Source organism: Seriola lalandi, unplaced genomic scaffold, assembly GCF_002814215.2.
Source record: "Seriola lalandi dorsalis isolate HSWRI2012SDOR001 ecotype SW California unplaced genomic scaffold, Sedor1 jcf7180002054901, whole genome shotgun sequence".
Lineage (NCBI taxonomy): Eukaryota > Metazoa > Chordata > Actinopteri > Carangiformes > Carangidae > Seriola > Seriola lalandi.
The window spans coordinates 772,055-792,243 of record NW_019525453.1 but is presented as its reverse complement, the minus strand read 5'-3'; the positions used below and the strand labels follow the sequence as shown (position 1 = coordinate 792,243).

Sequence of the window (20,189 nt, the reverse complement as noted above, 5' to 3'; positions counted from 1 at the left end):
TGAAGTTCTTGTATTTTACTGGAGTATTTCTGTTTCATGCTACTTTATACTTCAGCTCTACTACATTTCTGAAGGAACTTATTCCACATTAAGGTTTAACTTCCTTTTGCTATTGGCAATTTAAATACATTTTAATGCTAATACTCCTGAAGCGTTTGAATTAAAATAAAAATTTTACTTGTAATGGAATATTGTAATATTGAAGGATTTTACTTAAGATACTTAAGTGATAAATTGCTGGAATACTTCACCTCCACCACAAAAACATACGGTATACTGTATATCGTGTTTGGAGGATCAGAAGGAGCCTGGTATTTATTTTGTATAAATGTATATATGTTCAATATGTAAATTGATTAAGTAAATCAAACCAGCGCAAGCTCATTGGCTCGTGCTGTAAGCTCCGCCTCAGTGATGAACAGGCGCGTGACATCCGAAGGAAATCCGAGTAAATACTCACGGACCCAACGACCGGTGCTGCGCGTGCTGTTGTACCCGGCGTGTCTCACAAGCTTGTTTGGGAAGCTCACCTGGCTGCCGCTGATGGAAACCAGACAAGGTGAGTTATTGTCAACTAACGTGAAAGACGAAACTTTTTATTTGGCAGACAGACGTTATTTGAGGTCAGTGTAGTGCTTGTTTGTTTGCTGTTGATCTGATAATGAGCTGAAGTTGAATGTAGGCTGCACACGTCACTGTACGGAGGTTGGAGGAGTGTGGAAAGAAAATAGCATAAATCAGAAAATACTGGAAAGGTTAAAAAATGCAGGTTTGGAGTGATGACTTCTAGCATAGATTATTTCAGTTTGCTGTTGCTGAATGTTCTCTCATATAGCCTATTACGATTCTTAAAACTGGGCATGTGTCATTTATTGAGCTGAAGAGATTTCTCGTCCATTAGGCCTCTTTAAAGAAGCAAATAAACAGACATGAAGCGTCAACACATACACAGTGGTCCAGTGTGCAGTTGGCTTGTGTTACTGTTTATTCAAGACAACACGGAAACTCCACACCAAATGAAGTTCTGTGGCAGGATACTGTTTCCTGACTCAGAGGTTGTCTGGTGGTTTAATACATGAGTCTTCAGGTATTTCTGGTATTTAGTGGTGGTTCAGCTAAGTGCCAGTTTTCCCACAATTTTCCACCACTCTGAAATCAATTAAATTGCCCTGTTATCCATGCATGATCTCCAGCATCTTCACTCCCTTTGAGCCAATCAAGAACTAAGATATGTAGCCCGTTAAACCCAGTTACAGGTGAAAGCCTTATTCTGAGATTTATAAGTTTTCATATTAAAACAGTGACTGCATTCTCACTTAGTGCTAAGTAAATCCATGCAATAGATTTCTGTAACAAAGAGTTTCCATGAAGTAAATAGTTTATCCTTGTAGTTTACAAAAGATGTGATTGTATAAAGTCTACAATGTAACTGGTGTTTATCACCAGAAGGCCCAACATTAATGTCATTTGATCTTATCTAGCTGTAATGTACATTTATGATTATGGACTTTGTTATATTATGTGTGAAATTGCTTCAAGTGCCAATGTAGTCTATGATGTTCAGAATTACTAAATGGTGCTGTAAAGGAAGTAAGTTGTATTCTTGTTCAGACATATTGCTGTTTGGTCCAACCATTTATTTTTTTATTTTTTTTTTTTTACTAAGAATGGTTAATTACTGATGATTTAAATGGCGCTTCATCTGTGCAGTCAGTGGGATATGTGTTTGGTTGTACAGGTAATTAATTGCTTTCTATTGCATTCCAAGTCTGAATGGGTACCTGTTATAGCCAAGAGGTGGGGGGTGAGGCTTTGGGGCCAGAGATGGAGCAGGGCAAAAAGACTCTTATTGTCTGTGAAACTACAGGATAATTTTCATTTATTATGGGAAAACTTTGTTAACATTGTAATCTATCTATTTGTGTTATAACAGCTAAGGCCTGTGAACTACTCTTTATACCTCTCCCATGTAAATGCCGCTGGGATAACTTAATGTTCAGTCTTGGATTAAAAAGGTTTATATATAGTATGTACAGTATTGCTGCTGTTGGGCCATACTGCAGGCAACTTGGCCTCCGGTTTAGCTCCAATTGATTTTGTAGCCATATGACCATCCCCAGGCCTCTGATTTAGCATAGCCACATGACCACTGGGCCAGATGGGAATCTTGTGACCAAAGGTATTTCACCCTGGACAAAAAGAAGGGGGGAAGACACAGAAAGGAGAGCAAAAGAAGGGGAGTGTTAAAATGTACATGATATTTGTTAAATATATCTTCCAAAGCAAACCAGACAGCCTATGAAATACACCAGAGCGGCCTAATGAGTCTCTGTGGCTTTGATATGGAGTCTTTGAAATGAATGTAATGTAAACTTTAGACTTGAATGATATTGAGTGAATGATATCATGCTTATGTTTTACACTGAAATCTGTTTACCAGTTTCAGTTTTACCACAAGTTAAACTGTGGAACTAGAAGGAAATGACTATGACTGAAACAACACTGGCCGTATTCTGGACTGCTTCCTCCTGTAGTGCTGCAGTATGGTGTAATGAGATGTCATCAGTTTCCAAAATATTTAGATTGCTCAATAACCTTGGTTATTTTTGCTTAGTTGTGCAAAAGATCTCATTGTTAACTCAGACAAGCACAGATTTGCTACGATTCTCTTTAAATTGCAAGAATTGAACATATCCTTTTTGAAGAGCTCAAAGAAGTTCAGATCTGTGCCACAAAGGGTCAAACATCAGATTTCCTGTTCCTGTGCAAATGCAAATTCACATAAGCTGCCTGCACCAGCTCCTGTAACAAAACAGACCTAACTATTATCCATTTAATGGCAAAGCTGGAGTGGAGAGTGGAGAAGCACCACATCCCTGTGTCTATGTATATTGTAACCAGTGTTCTTGTCTCCTCTCACCCTGCTGCCTTGCTCTGCTGCAGAGCTGTACTCTAGTGTTCTGAGTGAAGCAGTGGTGGACTGGGGCAGCATGGGTCCTGGAGAGGAATGGGTTAACTCAGCCACACGCGAGGGAGAGCAGGGTAAGACTCAACTCTCCCAGATGAAAACATAAATCCGCACTGAATCACACGAAGCAGAAAACCACTGTGGCACACTGACCACATTAGCAGGTGTGTGTTATCGAGGGCAAAACACCTGAAGTGACGGTGACTGAGGTGCAACATGTCAGAAAGTTTGCATTCAGAAAAATCAGTGCAGCAGTACCTTTCTATTTCATGTGATTGAGTGTTGATTTACCTACCAATAGTCAGGAGAGTCGGTGAGTGTGGTCTGAGTGGGCAAACTGACAACAGCAAGGCAGGGATCATATCACTTTTAAAATAAAACAGGAACTATACTTGATTCATTTCTGTGAGATTTTTTCGTAGGACTGTCTGCGACAAAAGATCAGGGTATTTGACATTTGATACCTTGACTGACACATAAGTTCTCTGTTCTCTTCTTCTGCTGTCATCAGTGAAACAGCCCTGTTACACCCACTGTACATTACCTGCCCAGCACCAAATGTATTTGTTGCCCCTTGGACAATAGATAAATGGCAAAGGCAGACAAAATTAGCAGCTAGCTAGTGAACAGTAAACCATTTAGAGATCAGATCAGAGTTGATATACAGTAGAGTGAATATTTTTGCATGACAATAACAATTTGCATGTTCACCACATCAACTCTGTAAAGTGATAATGCAGCGCTGTGTGTCAGGGTCGTGTTTACAGCTTGTTTAACTGGCCAAAAAAATCACTTAGTGCAGCTTGAAGTCATTAAATCAGTTTGCTAGTCATCAAATATATTACAGGTATAAATGAGACCAGGCTTGTATGTTATAGATGATGGACACATCATTAGAATAAAATTATCATAATGTAGCTGTTTGTAGGATTTTTCGTTGTATAAAATTATTCATTGATTACCTTTTCCAGGAGCTGAGACTTCTCTATTTTTAAACAGGAACTTCCTGTTTGCTGTAATCTTAAGGCCACTTTCACACGGATCAACACTTTTTTGTTGATCACATTTCTTGTCAGTTAAGCTCAAACATCATTACATGAGAACTAAGCTGAATCAAGCCATTTCTGTTTTGTGTAAGTCACTGAAAATGTTACTTTGCTCAGGTTTGAATCGGGGTAGATTTTTACCCTCCGTTGAGGAGTCGGTTAGGCAGAACTCATACGGGGAAGACTCGACTCCTGGGGTCCAAAACGGTGAAAACCTGACAGAATGGGGTAAAGCTTCACCACCAGGGGAGGATCAGTGGGGTCAGACATCAATGTCCCTCTCTGACGACTGGGTCATGTCCACTACTTGGGATATGCAACTGGACAGCACAGGTGAAGAGGGATGTAGATTAGAGGCCGTAGAGTAGACAATCTTTCACTCTGGTTGAACATTTACTTGTCAGCATGCTTGACCTCTTTGGGAATTTAAAGCCACACCAGACCCACTGAGGTTCCTGAGGTCAAGTCTAACCTAGAGACATGAAACGCAGCAATTAAAGAAACAACAAACACATTGTGGGTATATTATAGGCAGATGTTGGTAATGTTAGACTTGATGTTTTTAATTTGACTATTTTAAGGCCAACAAATAAATAAGTAAAAAGGATTTATTATTCCCCCACCAGTATTTTAGTCTTGGCAGTGTAGATAGATCACATTGAGCCTAAATAAAACAACAACAACAATATAATATAATTAAACTGTCAATTAAATAATTAAAAGTTGACTAATCAAAACAATGAAAGCATTTTAGAGACCCTATTTTTGGTGTATAGTCAATATATTCTGAGAGGGGTAGAATGTAGTGGAGGCGACTTTAATATATCTAAAGTCCTGCCTTATAGTTACCTCCGCCAAAGAGGCTATGTTTTCACCTGTCTGTTTGTTGGTTGGTTTCTTTGATTGTTTGTCAGCAGGATTATGCAAAAAGTCCTGAGCCAATTTGCGCCGAACTTGGTGGAGGTATGGGGCATGGGCCAGGAAACGATCCATTAGATTTTGGGGCAGATCCATATAATTTACTATGAATTAGTCTGGTGTAAGTTGTTTGACACTGGCCATGGCGGAGGTCTGCACTGTAGCACATTTTCTAGTTTGATTTTTAAATGTAAGACAGATGTATCTTAATTGTAATCCATGTGTATGTATAATGTACATATGATCAGTGCCGACTGAATTGATCAGGTTTCAGGGGGCAGTTCTTCATCACCTAATCATCAAGTTTAAAATGATGAAATTACACATTTTACCATGACTCATGTCAATGAGTCAACATATTAAAGCACAGCAAATACCAATTCCACCAAATTTAAGGTTCTGATCTTTAATAATAGGCTGTGAAATTGAAAGCACCATGGCCAGATGTGTTAAAGTCCCGTAATTACTACCCGGGGGGGAAAAACTGAAATTGTTGTTTGGTTCACGTTCTGGGTCAGTTAACTTGAATGTTCCATTAATTCATCTCTATGGGTCTATGTTAAATGTTCAACCAAAGTGCAATGTTTCCTTAAAATGTAGTTTTGACCCTTACTGTATCTCCCACGCAGTTAATATATACTGATGTTAACCTACTCAAATTAAAGCTGAAACTTGGCACTTAAGTATATATTATTTTATTTCAAATTGAATGTGCTGAAAAAGAGAATGTGTAACTGTCCAAATATAAATCTCAAGTGTAAAGGAACAAAAATATCATAAAAAATAGTTGTATGTTGCATGTCCACAATGCTTTAAAATGAAACCTCGATTGACCCCGTCCCTGTAGTTTAGTAAAGAGCTGTTATATGTGTTTGTGGCGTAGAAAGTGTCAGAACAAGTTTTCCCAGGACCCAAGCTTACTTTGAATCCTGCTTTGATGGTTGATCTAACCAATTTTACACAGTGAACCATATTAACTTACAAGTATCAGCATTCTTCTCATACCAGTGAAATGGCCACAGTCTATCACAGCAGAGGACAAATGACAGAGGCGAAATTCTAAAACAGATCATCAGATTTTTCACTAATTTTATTTGAAAACTAACCATGACGTGTTGTACGTTCGCTCACACACTGTGCCTTTTGTTTCCATAAATGACAAACTGTAACACATGTGACTCTCACAAACATGCATCTGTCTGACATGCAACAGAAACTGAACACAGAACTTCCACTGGTAGGGAATATATAAATCGGTGCTCTTCGTGGTATTTCTGAGGTCTTCTCATGGCCGTGTGAGCAGGGACAAATAATCAGATTTCTCAGTGCACTTAGACATGAAAAGCTTCCATCTGAGCCACAGGGGTTTTAAAAAATCTGATTGTCCTGCTCCTGTGCAATGTAGTTAGAAATAGCTCCCTGCTATAGAAAAGTCTGACTTGTGCTGTTGCATGTTGTGCTTGAGTTTAGTGCTGCTAGCTGCAGTTGTTTGAATTGTGCGTCTTTGCTGCATGTGGTGCTGCTGAGCCCTTTTTAACCATAGACTTTCAAGCAGTAACTGTTTTGGTAACAGCAGAATTGTCTTTACTAACCTCACTCTGTCCTCTCCTGTCTTATAATGCGGCCACATCAAGAGAGAGGACACCTCACAGCAGGTACGGTAGTAGTTCATCTCCATTCTGTCAAAATGGTGTTTTTTTTTTTTTTTATATTTTAGTTTACATGCAAAACTTTTACAGGTCCAGAACAAATACGCTGATATTATGACCTACTTGTATTTGCATTTATCGGGTTGTGTGCGCACAGTCGTCCTGCTGTTGCCTGTTGCTGTGTGGTACCTGTCTGGTCAGGATTAACCTGCAACAATATCAGGCTAATCAGACAGTAGCAGTCGCAATGTGTAAAGCTCCTGCTATCTTGTGTTGGTTGTTTCTGGGTTTTTATTCAGTCAGTATCTCTAACTCTCAGGTGTTAAACTTCATGACAGGCTCACTATACTTCTACTGCATGTAATATAAGAATCAGTCACCTAAAGCTGATCAGGTGACACCGTGAACCAGCTTCATTGTTCAGTTTCATTCATAGAGACACTGGAAATGATTTCTTTCTCTTTGAATTAGTGGTTTAGTACAGGATCATCATCTATACTGCGCGCTGGTGTTTGTGGGTGTGGCAGTGTAATTGTGTTTATGAGACGCAGTCTTGTCTGCAGGAGATATAAGTATAGTGTGCAAGTCGTATAATTAGGTGTTTCAGTAAGAGGCAGAAACAGGAAATCTCTTCTAAAGACTGTTTTCTAAATGTTTGAAAGAAAACATTTTCCTCATGAAACTGTCTTGCAGAATTTCTTCCGCTCACAAAATTTATTTTATTTGTTGTATCTTGTTTGGATAGATTGGATTTGATCTCTGTGATTCCCTAAATCCTCATGCTCCTCACGTAAACAAACTTGGGTTTTACATAATGTCTTTCATTTTGGTTCAAGACTTCAAATTCCTGGTATTTCCCATTACTCACACAGTAAACAACTAAAATCAGTTATTGCAGAAATGAAATTCAGTCTGCCGACATCTGAAAGCATCTTGTTTATTTGTTTGTGTGTATGTGTGTGTGTGTATGTGTTAGTGTGTATGTGTGCGGCAGTCTGTAGTGTCAGTCAGTAGAGTTAAAGCAAGATAATCCACATCAGTTAATCCAGATTAGAGCTCTACAGGCTGCAGCCACAGATTACATAACTGTCAGACAGAGGCGCAGACAGATCTATGGACACACACACACACGTTCTCACAGACAAAATAAAACAGGGAAAAGAACAGAGATACACACACACACACACTAAAATACAGGGAGGTAAAGTAGCTGAAAGAAAAGCAGAGATGAGCAGCGTTTCCTCCAGAAATACGTGGCACTTCTTTGATGTTGATGTTTTTGGGGGGGGTTATAGTTTTGTGTTACAAAAGATGGTAATACAAAATGTTTTGAATAGACACATCATTTAGTATATTAGAGTGAAACAATCCTGTTTGTTTTTCTGTTGTGGGTATCTGCTTAAACCCAATGTTTTGTTGCAGGAGAGAACAGAAACCTGCGGGATAGAGGAAAATACTGTAGATTATTATTTTCATACTGGTGAATAATGGACTGATGCTTAATTGTAGGAAGTGTTGACTTGACTGACTCCACAGCTCTCTCTCTGTGAACATCAAATCTGTATATCTCCAGAGAGACCGTCTTTTTCTTCTTTTTTTCAGTATTTTCATTCTTTTTTTAATATATGTGTCTCCTTCACTGTCTTCCAGGTGCGTTAATGAACATTTCACCATGTGTGTGAATATTTAATGCAGGTTTTCTGGACTCTGAGCCACTGAGAGAGGCCGATGAGGATTTGGTGTCAGAAGTCAACTTAAACAACTCAATCATGACAGAGGAGGAGAGAGAGGAGATCCAGCAAGAACTGGCTAAAGTATGAACACACACACACACACACACACACACACACACACACACACACACACACACACACACACACACATACACATACACACACAATTTGATTGTACAAAGACAGTAATATACAGTAAAAGGATGAGTGCCTGTTAAGTAGCTCTTTGTGTTTGTGTGTGTCCAGCTGGAAGAGGAGATCAATACATTGAGGCAGGTTTTGTCGTCCAAAGAGAAGCAGCATGCAGAGCTCAAACAGAAACTGGGCATCACCCCTCTGAGTGAGCTCAAAAACAACTTCAGCAGAGGCTGGCATGACATGCAGAGCTCCACGGCGTAAGTTTAATATGTGTGTGTGTGTGTGAGAGAGAGAGAGAGAGAGAGAGAGAGAGAAACTTCAAGACAGAGGAAGAGTTTGTAGGTTTAAGTGCAGGGAAGGAAGTGTGTGTTTGAGTGTGTGTGTGTGTGTGTGTCCATTCTTATGGCAGTGGTGGTAAAGGCAGCAGCACATGACAGAATGGCTTTTCTGTTTGCTGTCAACATAGATGCCCTTTACAGGACACACACAAGGAGAGTAAACACACATGCACACAAAGAGCAGGTATTTATTCATCTATAAAATCATCCTCCAAACGGAGCATCAGAGGTATCAGAAAACCCAATTAAAAGGACATAAGCAGCACAGCATGCGAGTGACTTGCTATCACTGCTGTGTTCACTGTAACAGACATCATGAATCTGATTAAAAACACATCAAACAGTGCTAAAGGCTACTTTTGACCTTACAGCACAATAAGCTTTATATGCCCTCTCCAGTCTTTGCTCTGCATTTTCATTTGCAAACCAAACAGAGCAACATTTTAGTGAACAGCTTTTCTCTTTTAATGTTAAATTCAAAAGACATGTTTTCATATCTACTAAAAAATTGAATAAAATTATAAAAAATCACTTAATTGTGATATACCGTATTTTATCATGGAGGCATATTTCAGGATAGGACTGGTTTGAAGAGTTAACATGTTTAGTCTTTTATTGTGAAGAGAAATAATCTAATTTCCTCATTAGACAGTCTGTGCTGAGCTCTTGTCCGGACACATGGAGACAAGAGACGAGCAAGAGGATCGTCTCTACACACCTCCCTTCTTATCCAGTTACATTTGAGCCTGAAGATCACTTTACACACACAGCCTCCATCCTCATCTATAATGAACCAGTGTGACCACAGGAGTGTAAGAAGCTGGAGAGACACAGATGCCTGATTGGTTAAAGTTGCAATTTATAATCCAGATGCAAAACTAAAGGGTCCACACGCCACCAAAATTTAAAAGACGAGTTTATACGTGTAAAAAAACCTGATGATATGAGTGATAAAGGGCAATGATGAGTGATAGTGATGAGTAACAACACAGAATAAGTAAGAAGTAGTGACTTCCTGCATTAAAACAGTGTGTAGTGGATGATTTCAAGGCGGTGCATGATAATTAAGAGGATGGCTCAGCATTATGAAACAAGTTGCCTGGGACTTTGATGAGGCTGATGATAAATAAATATGTGTGTGTGTGTGTGTGTGTGTGTGTGTGTGTGTGTGTGTGTGTGTGGGTGTGTGTGTGTGGGTGTGTGTGTCTGTGTGTGTGTGTGTGTGTGTGTCAGCTACAAGAAAACTTCAGAGACGCTGTCCACAGCGGGACAGAAAACCACAGCAGCCTTCAGCACCCTCGGCACCGCCATCACCAGGAAGTTTGGAGACATGAGGTACAGAATATCTCTCATTTCATCACAGATTAAAATCTCCCAGTGCTCACCTGTCACCGACCTTTTACTGACGTCAGCAGTTTGCCTGTGTTGATTGATCTATCATGCAAAAACACAGTCACTGGGAAATCTCAACTGGACTTATTTCAGATTCCGATGATGAATCTAAAGCAAACCCAATTTCCATAACACACTAATTACATCAGTTTTTGAATTCTTCTCCTTCACACACATACGATAAATGCTTTTTGAATCTCTGCATCATCCTGTGTCCTTGTGGCTAGAGTCCCAGTCTCTTTCAAACACCATGCGTCACCCTGCTCATGTGTCTTTTGCAGCCCTGGCTGTGCATTTGCTCATCATAAACGGTCCATGATAGACTCATCTGCACAAACCAACCCAGTATAACTCAATCCACCCATCCACCACTAATGAATCCCCACTTTTATCCAGCTCACAGACATGTTTTTATTTGTGCCTTCCATCTCTGAGTTTTGACTCTTGCTCTGTCCAGTTCAGACGAAGCTGAGATTATGTAAGACCACTTTAAGCTGCTTTCTGTGGGAGCTGGAGGACTAGAAGCCAAGTCTGTCTCCCTCAGTCACTTTCTTTCCCTTGTTGTCTCTCTCTGACGCTCTGTGTTGCTCCGTCTGTGTTATTGTGTGTGTGAAATGAAAAGAGAATTTGTGTTATATGATGAGCGAAAGCTGCAGAATGTGGGCGTGCGTGTTGCAGGGAGTGTGTCTAGTATGTGCAGGAGAAAACACGAGGAAAGCGTTCGAAGGTCAGGGAACAAAGCTGATCGGAGAAACGGCAACATGTCAACATACTGGGAATGTCGGCAGATTTAAGCAGAAAGAGATTTTATTTCTGTGATGTTTGACAAATGAGTCATGATGTGTGATTTAAAAGTTTCTTCATGGCTGTCATTTATAGTGACATTGCTGCGTTCAGTTTGATGTGTTTTTTGGGATACAAATTACAAAAAGGAAACACAATGTATTATCTTTGGTGTATTCCAGCATGGTTGGTCTAGAGTTACTGTTCCCACGGAGGTATGTTGTGTGCGAGTGTGTGTGCATAGGTTTTGTTTGTATACAGTAAGCATGTTTGAAATTCCTGCCGTGGATATGCTCGAAGTGTGTTCTTGCACGTAATTTTGTCCCATCAGTTTGCTTCTATATCTGTTTATCCCACTCACCTGTCATGCATTTAGTTTTTATTGACATTGTGTCCTGTTGCATTAATAAATAATTCACTGTAATAGTAATTCCCATTATATGTGCAACAAATTGCTTTTAATACTGTATTTAGTTATCTCTCTAATGTAACATACATGTCATTAAAGCTCACTGATTCTGAAAGGTGAGTCTCCTACAGTGTAACATTTACCATTGGACAAAGTAACAGAAAAGCTGTTTTTCATCCTTGAAAAATCCAATTCTGCTGCTTTGTTTCCACCTCAAATCAACCACAAACATCACATATTTGTCATTTTTGTGCAGTTAAAGGTCAGATTTTCCTCTTTGCTCAGTGTGTCTGTGCCACTGTTGTTAATTCTGTGTGATTTTCTTGCAACAACTTAACTCTTTATTCCTGTCTTTGCAGTGTGTGAGTGTGTGTGTGTGTGTGTGTGTGTGTGTGTGTGTGTGTGTGTGTGTGTGTGTGTGTGTGTGTGTAAACAGAGATTGGTTTAGAGTTTTCTTCAAATGTGTTTAACTTCAGTAGAACAAGTACAGTTCAGTACAATCAGGTTCCCCACAGGTCCACAGAAATGTTGTTCACTTCTTCTAGTTAACTTCCCCCAAACAGATGTGTCTGCTTCCTTGTGGTGACGTAGACTGAAATGAAAACAATATTACTACCAGTGGCAGTTTACCTTTCATAGCGAACTAGTTTGTATCAATTACATAAATTAGATGAACTCTTTCAAAGTGAATTTTAAAGTGTAACTGTGAAGCTGTCAAAGCATCTTTAAATGTTTTCCATCTTCCTCCATGCTTCCCAAGGTCCAACTCCATAGGGTAAGAGTCACACAGCTGATTATGCCTCATTAGTTGTTCCCTAACAAAGCAGTCTTAACTCAATAGATCTCTAACTGTTTGGTACAGTATGGACTCAGACAGTCAGCTGAGTCTTGTTCAGTAAATGCTACTGCCATGCTGGACTGCAGTTCTCAGTCAGGTGCTTGTCTCAGCACAGAATCAGATCAAATTGATTTTGGTCTCTGATAAACCAAAATAAATTGTCTCAATGAATCATGTGAACAAGGTGTCATGAACTTTCCAGCACATCCTTGTAAGTTGCAGGAAAGTGCTAAAGCTAAGCTAACACAGGCTGAGACTGATGCAGACTTTTGTTTTTTACTTTTGAAATATTGATTGTTTTATTGCTGAGAAGAAGATAGATCTATGAACTTAACTGTGAGTTGCAGCCTTGTATGAAGTCATACCAAAGATGTAATATCCGTTTGTCTGTGACGAGGTCGGAGCTGTTACCGACAGTCAGTTTCCCCACAAAACCAGTTCGTACCCTGCAGGTGTATCTTTCCCCTTCAGCCTTCTCTCTCGTTCCATTATCTGTATGAGAAGAAGATGTGGGACTTAACTCTGCATGTGCACAATATCAAAAGGAAACGTACAAAACAATGCTTTCTCTTGCTAGCTCTGTCGGCCAGCTCTACTCTGGCTTTGTGTATGTGTGTGTTTGTATGTGCGTAAGATAAGATAAGATGAACTTCATTAATCCCACAGGGGGGAAATTTGTAGCCTGTGCTAATCATTAACTCCTCTCTCACCACGCTCTCTGGGGACAGCTACTCTATCAGACAGTCTATGAGCATGCCCACCATGAGGTAACCAGTCTGTGTCATTTTCATGCAATAATTTACTGAACTTTTATCTAAATTAATGTTGATTTAATATAACAGTGCTTATATACATTAATGTGCTGCTTCCATTGATATTTATTTAATTAATGGCTGTTTGTCAGTGTCAGAATGATATGGCGAGTATTTTGGCTGTGAAAGCTAAAATACCTGACACCCCTTTACATCCCTGCTTTCATATTGTTTTCAGTTGCCTTCACTACCTCAGGTCACCGAAGTTTACATGTTTGCCAATTCAGAAAAAAAAAACACTGTTTTTTAGTATTAATCAGTTTATAAACTCATTCACAATTCAATAACTGACATGGTCATTTTTAACAGACAGCACATTAGTGACTTATTATTATTTCAACAAGTAACTGAGACGTTCTAATATAGTAAACACTGTTCTCTGTTTCGTCTTCACAGAAACTCTCCCAGCTTCAAGTCTTTTGAGGAGAAAGTTGAGACTACAGTGTCCACTATCAAGGTAAACAGTGTGTGTGTGAGAGAGAGAGAGAGAGAGAGAGATTGCAACTGCATTATGAAGCGATGAAAGACTGAAACTTTTTTTTATTTTAAAAATCATCGAAGCCATATCTCTAAACCACCTACAACTTTTAGAAATAAATCTCGTATCAAAGAGCAAAACACTATCATCTGTGTGTAATTGCTAATTTACACTCTGACTCTTGCAGTGATCCTGCTGGTGATTTATACTCACAGTGATCCTTATTCTTTATGGGTCTACAGTGTAGAAAAAGGTTAAAAAAGTGTCCTCATAGACCTCTTTCTCCAAGAACCTTACGCTGGTATTGCTGCTTACTTCATTCCTATTTTGAGACTTCCCGTTTTAATATCATCCCAGGGACAACAGGGTTGTCTCTAAAAAATGTACACACTGCTTGAGTTCATGAAAGCTTCTCAAAGACAGTGTTAAAACAGAAGTTGTTGCTGAAAAGTTCACATATAAGCTCAGTTATCTATCCAAAAACACTTTTACACTCCCTTCAAATGCCTGACAGTGTTGGTTTTTGTAAAACTCTGCCACCTTGAGCCCATTCGCAGCACAACAATGGTAGTACAGCAAGGACACAGATTTATTTTTCTGATCAAGTTTTTTGCATTTTCTTTTTCTTATACCAGACAAAGGTTGGTGGTACAGCGACTGGAGGAAGCTTTGAAGAAGTCCTCTCATCTGCAGCAAATGCCAGCTCTCAGGACACGCCCACTAACAACTTGACGGACAGCTCTGAGAGGCCGTGTTAGAGGTGCATCCAAACCACCAGGCAGGACTAAAAAAAAATACAGGAACTCTATCACTGCTGTATCACAGCACTTTATCACTTATCTACCCAAAGCTCTGACTGAAATATTACAGAATACTTTGATTTGAACAGTGCTGATATTTTTCCAAACAATCCCACATATGTTGTAAAGTCTCCTAACACTTGGATGGAATTTCCTGCAACCCTAAAAAGCTTAGCCTTGATAGAAAATTGACACCATGCCATGTTTTGACCAGGTTTAGAGCTGGTTGATCTGTTGTTGAACGGCTGTCATACTTCAGTGTAGTGGATTTTTTCATCAAAGACAAATGTCACCTGCCCTCCTGTGGCTCCAAACCATGTGATCAGATGAGGTTGAAGTGGTAAATCAGTGAAGCCTTAGTTAAAAAACAATGACAAGCAAGGATGAACAGGTTCAAAATCAGCCCCCAGGAGGCAGAAAGAACCATAACCCAGGGTTTCTGGTCTGTATTTCTGTCACTTTAGTTGAACGTTGCATGGTTTGGCTCTGGCTCATCTCATTACCCTGTCATCACAAGTGAAAAGCTCAGCTGGAATCCCTCAGACACAAAACAAGAGGTTATTGATTCCTTCTTTTGCTATGTAAACTCCTCAGATGTGGAACTTTGGTAGATATTCAACACATTTTACAGTGCTGCTCCACAATATCACTACCACTCTTAACCTTCATACCAAAAAATACAAAACTACATTTTTAGGTTATTATTAGAAATATGTGTTTGATAAAAAAAAAAATATATATATCATTTTATGTTACATTTTAGTACTTTTAACAAAATGTGTATAACCCAAGCTGATGTCGTCAACCCAGAACTCCTGGGTGAAAAAGTTGTATAAATGATTTTACACTAAGACGAGACTTCTTGCTCTTGCAGGGAATCTGCAGGTTTTGAAAAATCTTAAAAAGCATTGCATTCAGTTTCCTAAGAAAAAAAAAGAAACAGGGGTCTTAGAAAGTATTAAAAAGTCTTAAATTTAAGGTTTCTTCTCTTGTTTTGTCCATTCATCAGTCCAAAAATCATTACTATAATATATTACAAAAGACAAACAAACAAAATCTCAACATTTTGTTGCTAAAACCAGAAAGTTTGACATTTTTGCTTGAAAAATGTTGACAACAATTATTGATTACAAAGATAATTTATTTTATTTCAATGAACTAATAGATTAAATGCGACTAATTGTTGCAACTCTAAAAAGAATTAATTATTTTTAATTGGTTAATCATCCATACTTTCTGCTCGCCCGGGTCAAATTAATTAAATTAATTATTTTATAAATACATACTGCTTGGAAGCACCATAAAACATGATGGAACTCAGTGAACCCTGCAGAAACCCTGTCTTAAGATTTTATTATAGCACCTAAAACTATATTTTGTCATTGTCACAAATCCATCCAGTCATACAACTTTCTGAAAATCACACATCTGCTGGGGCCTGTTTGCACACTGGATCATACTAATGGCACTTATTTTTAGTCTGTTCATTCACACTATAGGACAAACTAGTCTATAGGAAGCAATGAAACACTGTGTATGTGCCATGTGCAGTGAAATATGGACAAATACTACATTTTGTATTTCATGTGTAACTGTTATGATGATATACAGGTTTGGTTTTCTCATGACTGTCTACTAAAAAAGAATCTGACTAATCACTTTGGAAAATGTAATCTGATGCTGGATCTAGCAAATGCACACTATTCTCTGTAGACAAAACAGCCTAGACAAGGGAACTTTATTTTGAAAACCTTGATTTAGCAAAGAATGATTACAGCTGTAATTAAAGAGATTTTAACCTGAAATCGTCCAGAAAACTCAAAAGTTTTTCTGTCACCTGCTGACTCACAGGATAGAAAATCTGATGCCTATTGCTATGTCACTGATACACAATATATAACATTAATACAACATCATACTGTAACTGCTGCGTACAGAAGCTGTAATACAATCCTTGGCTGTAATGTGACCCTGAAGTCCAGCACATGCTGTTATTGTACTATGAGAAGGTTGGTGCAACACAAGACAAAAAAAAAAAATCTTATCACGTGTCCTTTTGGTCTCGGTGGCCACTGCATAACCTGCCATCAAAGCAACATTCTGCTTTCAATATATAATCTGTTTTGTCATTTTTCTCATACTGTCTTTCTCCTGCTAGACTTTTATTTTCTTTGTTGTGGTTTGAGAATATGCCCAGAATCACTTCATGTTTAATTCAATCTGTCCATGAAATGTATTTACTGAATTAATTTCAACATTCAAAGAACTGAAAGATTTTAGCAAGAGAGGATTGTCGGCTCTGACCTGTTACCAAATAACTGAGGTAATGCATGTTCTGCCATTGGAAAATGAATTACAATTTATAGTTTATATTTGTACATTAATGTTGGCTTGAAATCAAATTGCACTCATCACTAGTTTAAATACCTTTTTATAAAAGCTTTCACTAAAACTAAAACCCAAAGACATAAACTGTGACATTCAAATAAAATTGCTGTGTTGAACATATTCAGCTGTATTCATACAATTAATTACACACCGTTATAAATAACTGTTCTTATGGCTGATGTGTTGATATTAAAGATTGTTTAAACCAAATATCACAGATGACTGTTTTTACAATAAACACTGAGAACTGTGACTGAACCTGTTGAAAACATACAGTAATAAATGTAACAACTTGCAACTGAAGCTCTATGCAACATCTTAATATGGTAGTTTAAAAAATGATTGACTTAAAATAATCAGTTTTCTTTTGTCAGCAAAGCTGCAAGTTCCTGAGGATGTTGTTGATGTTACCGCTACCAACAATGTAGATTTCTAACATATTCTGTATATCACAGAATGAGAAAATGCATTAACACTAGCAGCATAAGTGGAATAATGCTGCTACAGTAGTCTGATGATGCAGCAACATTGTCATTTTTTTTTATGGAAACCCCTTTTATGTCATAGCTGCCAGATAATATATATTTAAAAACATGTCAAAATGTAAACAAAATGTCTGTCAGTGGATTTGAAACATGCAATAAAGCCTTTTGATGTATAGAAGATGTTGGGCATAGTTCCCCAAATTTCTCTTGACATTAGCAGTAAATAATGTGATAATGTCAGAACATCATCTTGAAATTTATATAGGTTTTATTACACTTTCAATCCATTTACAGAAACATTTCACTATATTGTGTTGATATATTATCCGGCAGTTTTTGCATTAGTACCGGGCAGAGTGTATTTATTACAGATGATGATAGATACTGATACTGTTCCTTCCAGGACAGCATTGATTAAACCTTGCAGCAGTGAACTGAAAGTCCTCCATTACAGCCGAACCAAGCTCAGACACACTGAGGTAAAACAGAAAAGACAACTGTCAATGGCAATCGAAATTCCCAAAATACAGTGTTTCCATATCCTCTCAAGTGTCTGGTCATATGACGCAGTCTTGCGTGCTTACACACAGTTTGTGTTCCAGTCCAGTATCTCTGTCCCTCCACTAAAGAGGTGCTGGTGTGTGTGTTGCAGTCAGGACGTGTGTGAAGTCGTGTGTGGCGGCTGCGAAGATACTGCGCCAGTGGTCTGCGAGTTCCCAGAATTCTTTGTGCCATCAGTTTTAGTCATGTGACATCCTCTTTCTTCATTCAAAGAGCTGACCAGCTGGAGCACATCTGGGTGGTGGAAACGACCTGAGAACCAGTAAAAGTATAAAAAGAAAATTATAATGGAATTTTGCTTAAAAATATGAGAAATATAAATTTTCATGTACCCATTTGGTCTGTTGACTAACACACACAATGAATAAAACGTCTACACAATGTGTTTTTAATTGGCTGAGGCCTGAAATGACAACCCATTAAATCAAAATATAATATTTCGAGATAGCAAACAAATGTAAAAGGGCTTCTCATTTTGAATTACAACCACAGATTATTGACTGTCTAATCAAATCACTCTTTCAGAAATGTGTATTTATAATGTTTACAGCACAGCTCTGAACCATTGTCTGCACACAGGCTATCCCGGAGGCCCTCACTAACATGTTCAGTGAAGAAGAGGGAAACAGATGTGAAATGGAGAAGCAGATGGTTACTGATGACAAAGGCAAAAAGCACGACAGACCACAAACTTACCGTTGGTGGAGTCAAAGAATTCCTGAAGTCTTCCGGGCGTTCCTTCTAACTCTTCATACTCATGAGCCTGCAGGATCATCTCCAGGAGGTCAAACTGTTTCACCAGCCTGGCCTCCGGACTGCTCTGGGTTTCATATTCCTGAAGATAAGACAAGTGTGTGTTACACATAAACATCCAGTTTAGTTCTGCTGAGCCCACTATTAGATTAGTTTAATTATTTACCTCCCACAGTCCATAAATCTCCTGTTTGAGCCCCTCTGGCAGAAGACCTGATAGCTGTCTCATCGCTTCCTAAAAGAGATTCAAGGAGATATTATAAAAGTCAACAACAGCAAAGGCTTTGAACAGTCTCTCGTGTGTGGATATAATGCCAGTGCTGCTAGTCTCTTGCCTCTTCTCTCCTGTGTTTCTCTGCTTTACTGATGTTGTCTGACGGAGCAATATCTCCCACAATGCACTCTGCCATGTCGTGAACCAGAGCCAGCTTTATACACCTGAGGACAAACAGGTGTGTAGACAGGTAACTAATCAGACAGGACAGTGTGTCACAGCTTTATGGAGGATGTTAATAAATACAGAGCAAGTTGCTGTTCTTTGTCAGTAGGTAATAATTTCTATTTCATTTTGCAGTGAACAACTTTAATTGATATTTAAATGTTCAATGCTTTAATCTTTACATTAGATAATATGTTCTCCATCAATCAAAGGTGCATCACCGATGTTGTTGCCCGGCTGTGTGTATGACCCACCTGTCCTTGTCCACTGTAGGATCAGTGATGGTCAGTGACATCATCGCCATGCGGTACATGTGGTCTGACACACTCTCTGGTTTCTTCACATTCCTGTACACCCAGCCGGTCCGTGGGACTCTCTACAGGTAACATCAACCACAGCATACAAGTCATCAGTGGCACAGGGGAGGGAGAGGAAAAAATCTCATGACTAATTTCACCATCTTAGTGAATCTGCATTTGTATACACTCACACCACTGCAGAAATCCATCAAAACAATTTTCTGTTTTCTGATTTTCTTTTGCTTTTATTATAGTAAACTGAATTTCTTCATGTTTTGCACTGTTGGTTGAACAAAACAAGACATTTGAAAGGTCTTGAACACTTCCACTGCCAGGAAAAAATGTTAAAGAAAATTATAAATTATTTTGTTCAGGCAGCATTTCTTGACCCCACAAGGACCTTGTCAAACTTCTCGTCATATTGTTTAATCCACATCACAGGTTTCCACACTACAGTAATAAAGTGCTTTTTCTTGCTGTCAAGCTGTAATGAGTTAAGTTGTAATGTGTGTGTGTGTGTGTGTGTGTGTGTGTATATATGAGTGGTGAGAGAGAGAGAGCGAGAGAGAGAGACAGAGAGAGAGAGAGAGAGAGACAGAGAGAGAGAATGATGAGCTGCACTTTTGTTAAGCCAAAAGGAAGCGTCTTACTGTATTAACACTAACCAGCACCAGCATAACAGTTTGAACGAACAGACTGAGCCCCATTACACCCAGTCCCGGAGTTAAATTATTGTTCATTTTTGCATAGGCATACAATCCCCATAAAAGTCGCCTGAGTTTGAAGAGAAGTCTTACTTTAAGTTGTCCGATAAGTTTCATAAATTGCAGCATACTGTTCGTTCCGGCTACTGTCTGCATCATGGTCGCCATTACTGTCCGCTGCAACTGCAACAACTTCTCCCGCCGCTATGTGGCAGTATAAACAACGTAATAAGCCAGAGTGAAAAGAGATACTGCACT

The 20,189-nt window shown here is 38.8% G+C and overlaps 2 protein-coding genes across 8 annotated transcripts; one reads left to right on the top strand and one right to left on the bottom strand.

Annotated features, from left to right (window-relative positions):
• The first annotated feature begins 442 nt into the window (after positions 1-442).
• tpd52l1 (tpd52 like 1) lies at positions 443-16,900 on the top strand. 6 transcript variants are annotated; one of them, XM_087180352.1, is made up of 11 exons: positions 443-559; positions 2,944-3,042; positions 4,132-4,347; positions 6,567-6,587; positions 8,277-8,395; positions 8,561-8,709; positions 10,024-10,125; positions 11,148-11,180; positions 12,941-12,979; positions 13,421-13,481; positions 14,138-16,900. In XM_087180352.1, exons 1-11 carry the CDS (start codon positions 544-546, stop codon positions 14,258-14,260), a joined length of 978 nt encoding a protein of 325 aa, XP_087036478.1. In that variant the 5' UTR covers positions 443-543; the 3' UTR covers positions 14,261-16,900. The 6 variants fall into 6 exon arrangements, with proteins under 6 accessions (XP_087036478.1, XP_023285899.1, XP_087036477.1 ...); XM_023430127.2 differs by lacking the exon at positions 11,148-11,180 and adding an exon at positions 12,135-12,149 and having other exon boundaries at positions 452-559; XM_023430131.2 differs by lacking the exons at positions 4,132-4,347; positions 11,148-11,180 and adding an exon at positions 12,135-12,149.
• hddc2 (HD domain containing 2) lies at positions 16,022-20,121 on the bottom strand. Of its 2 annotated transcripts, XR_002762025.2 has the most exons (7): positions 20,025-20,121; positions 19,183-19,304; positions 18,825-18,927; positions 18,656-18,724; positions 18,433-18,571; positions 17,760-17,988; positions 16,022-17,649 (listed from the first exon to the last, which is right to left on the bottom strand). XR_002762025.2 is itself a non-coding variant. In XM_023430137.2 (6 exons), the coding sequence occupies exons 1-6, from the start codon at positions 20,097-20,099 to the stop codon at positions 17,828-17,830; spliced, it is 669 nt and encodes a 222-aa protein (XP_023285905.1). In that variant the 5' UTR covers positions 20,100-20,121; the 3' UTR covers positions 16,022-17,827. The 2 variants fall into 2 exon arrangements, 1 of the variants encoding a protein (XP_023285905.1); XM_023430137.2 differs by having other exon boundaries at positions 16,022-17,988.
• Between the last annotated feature and the right edge of the window lie 68 nt (positions 20,122-20,189).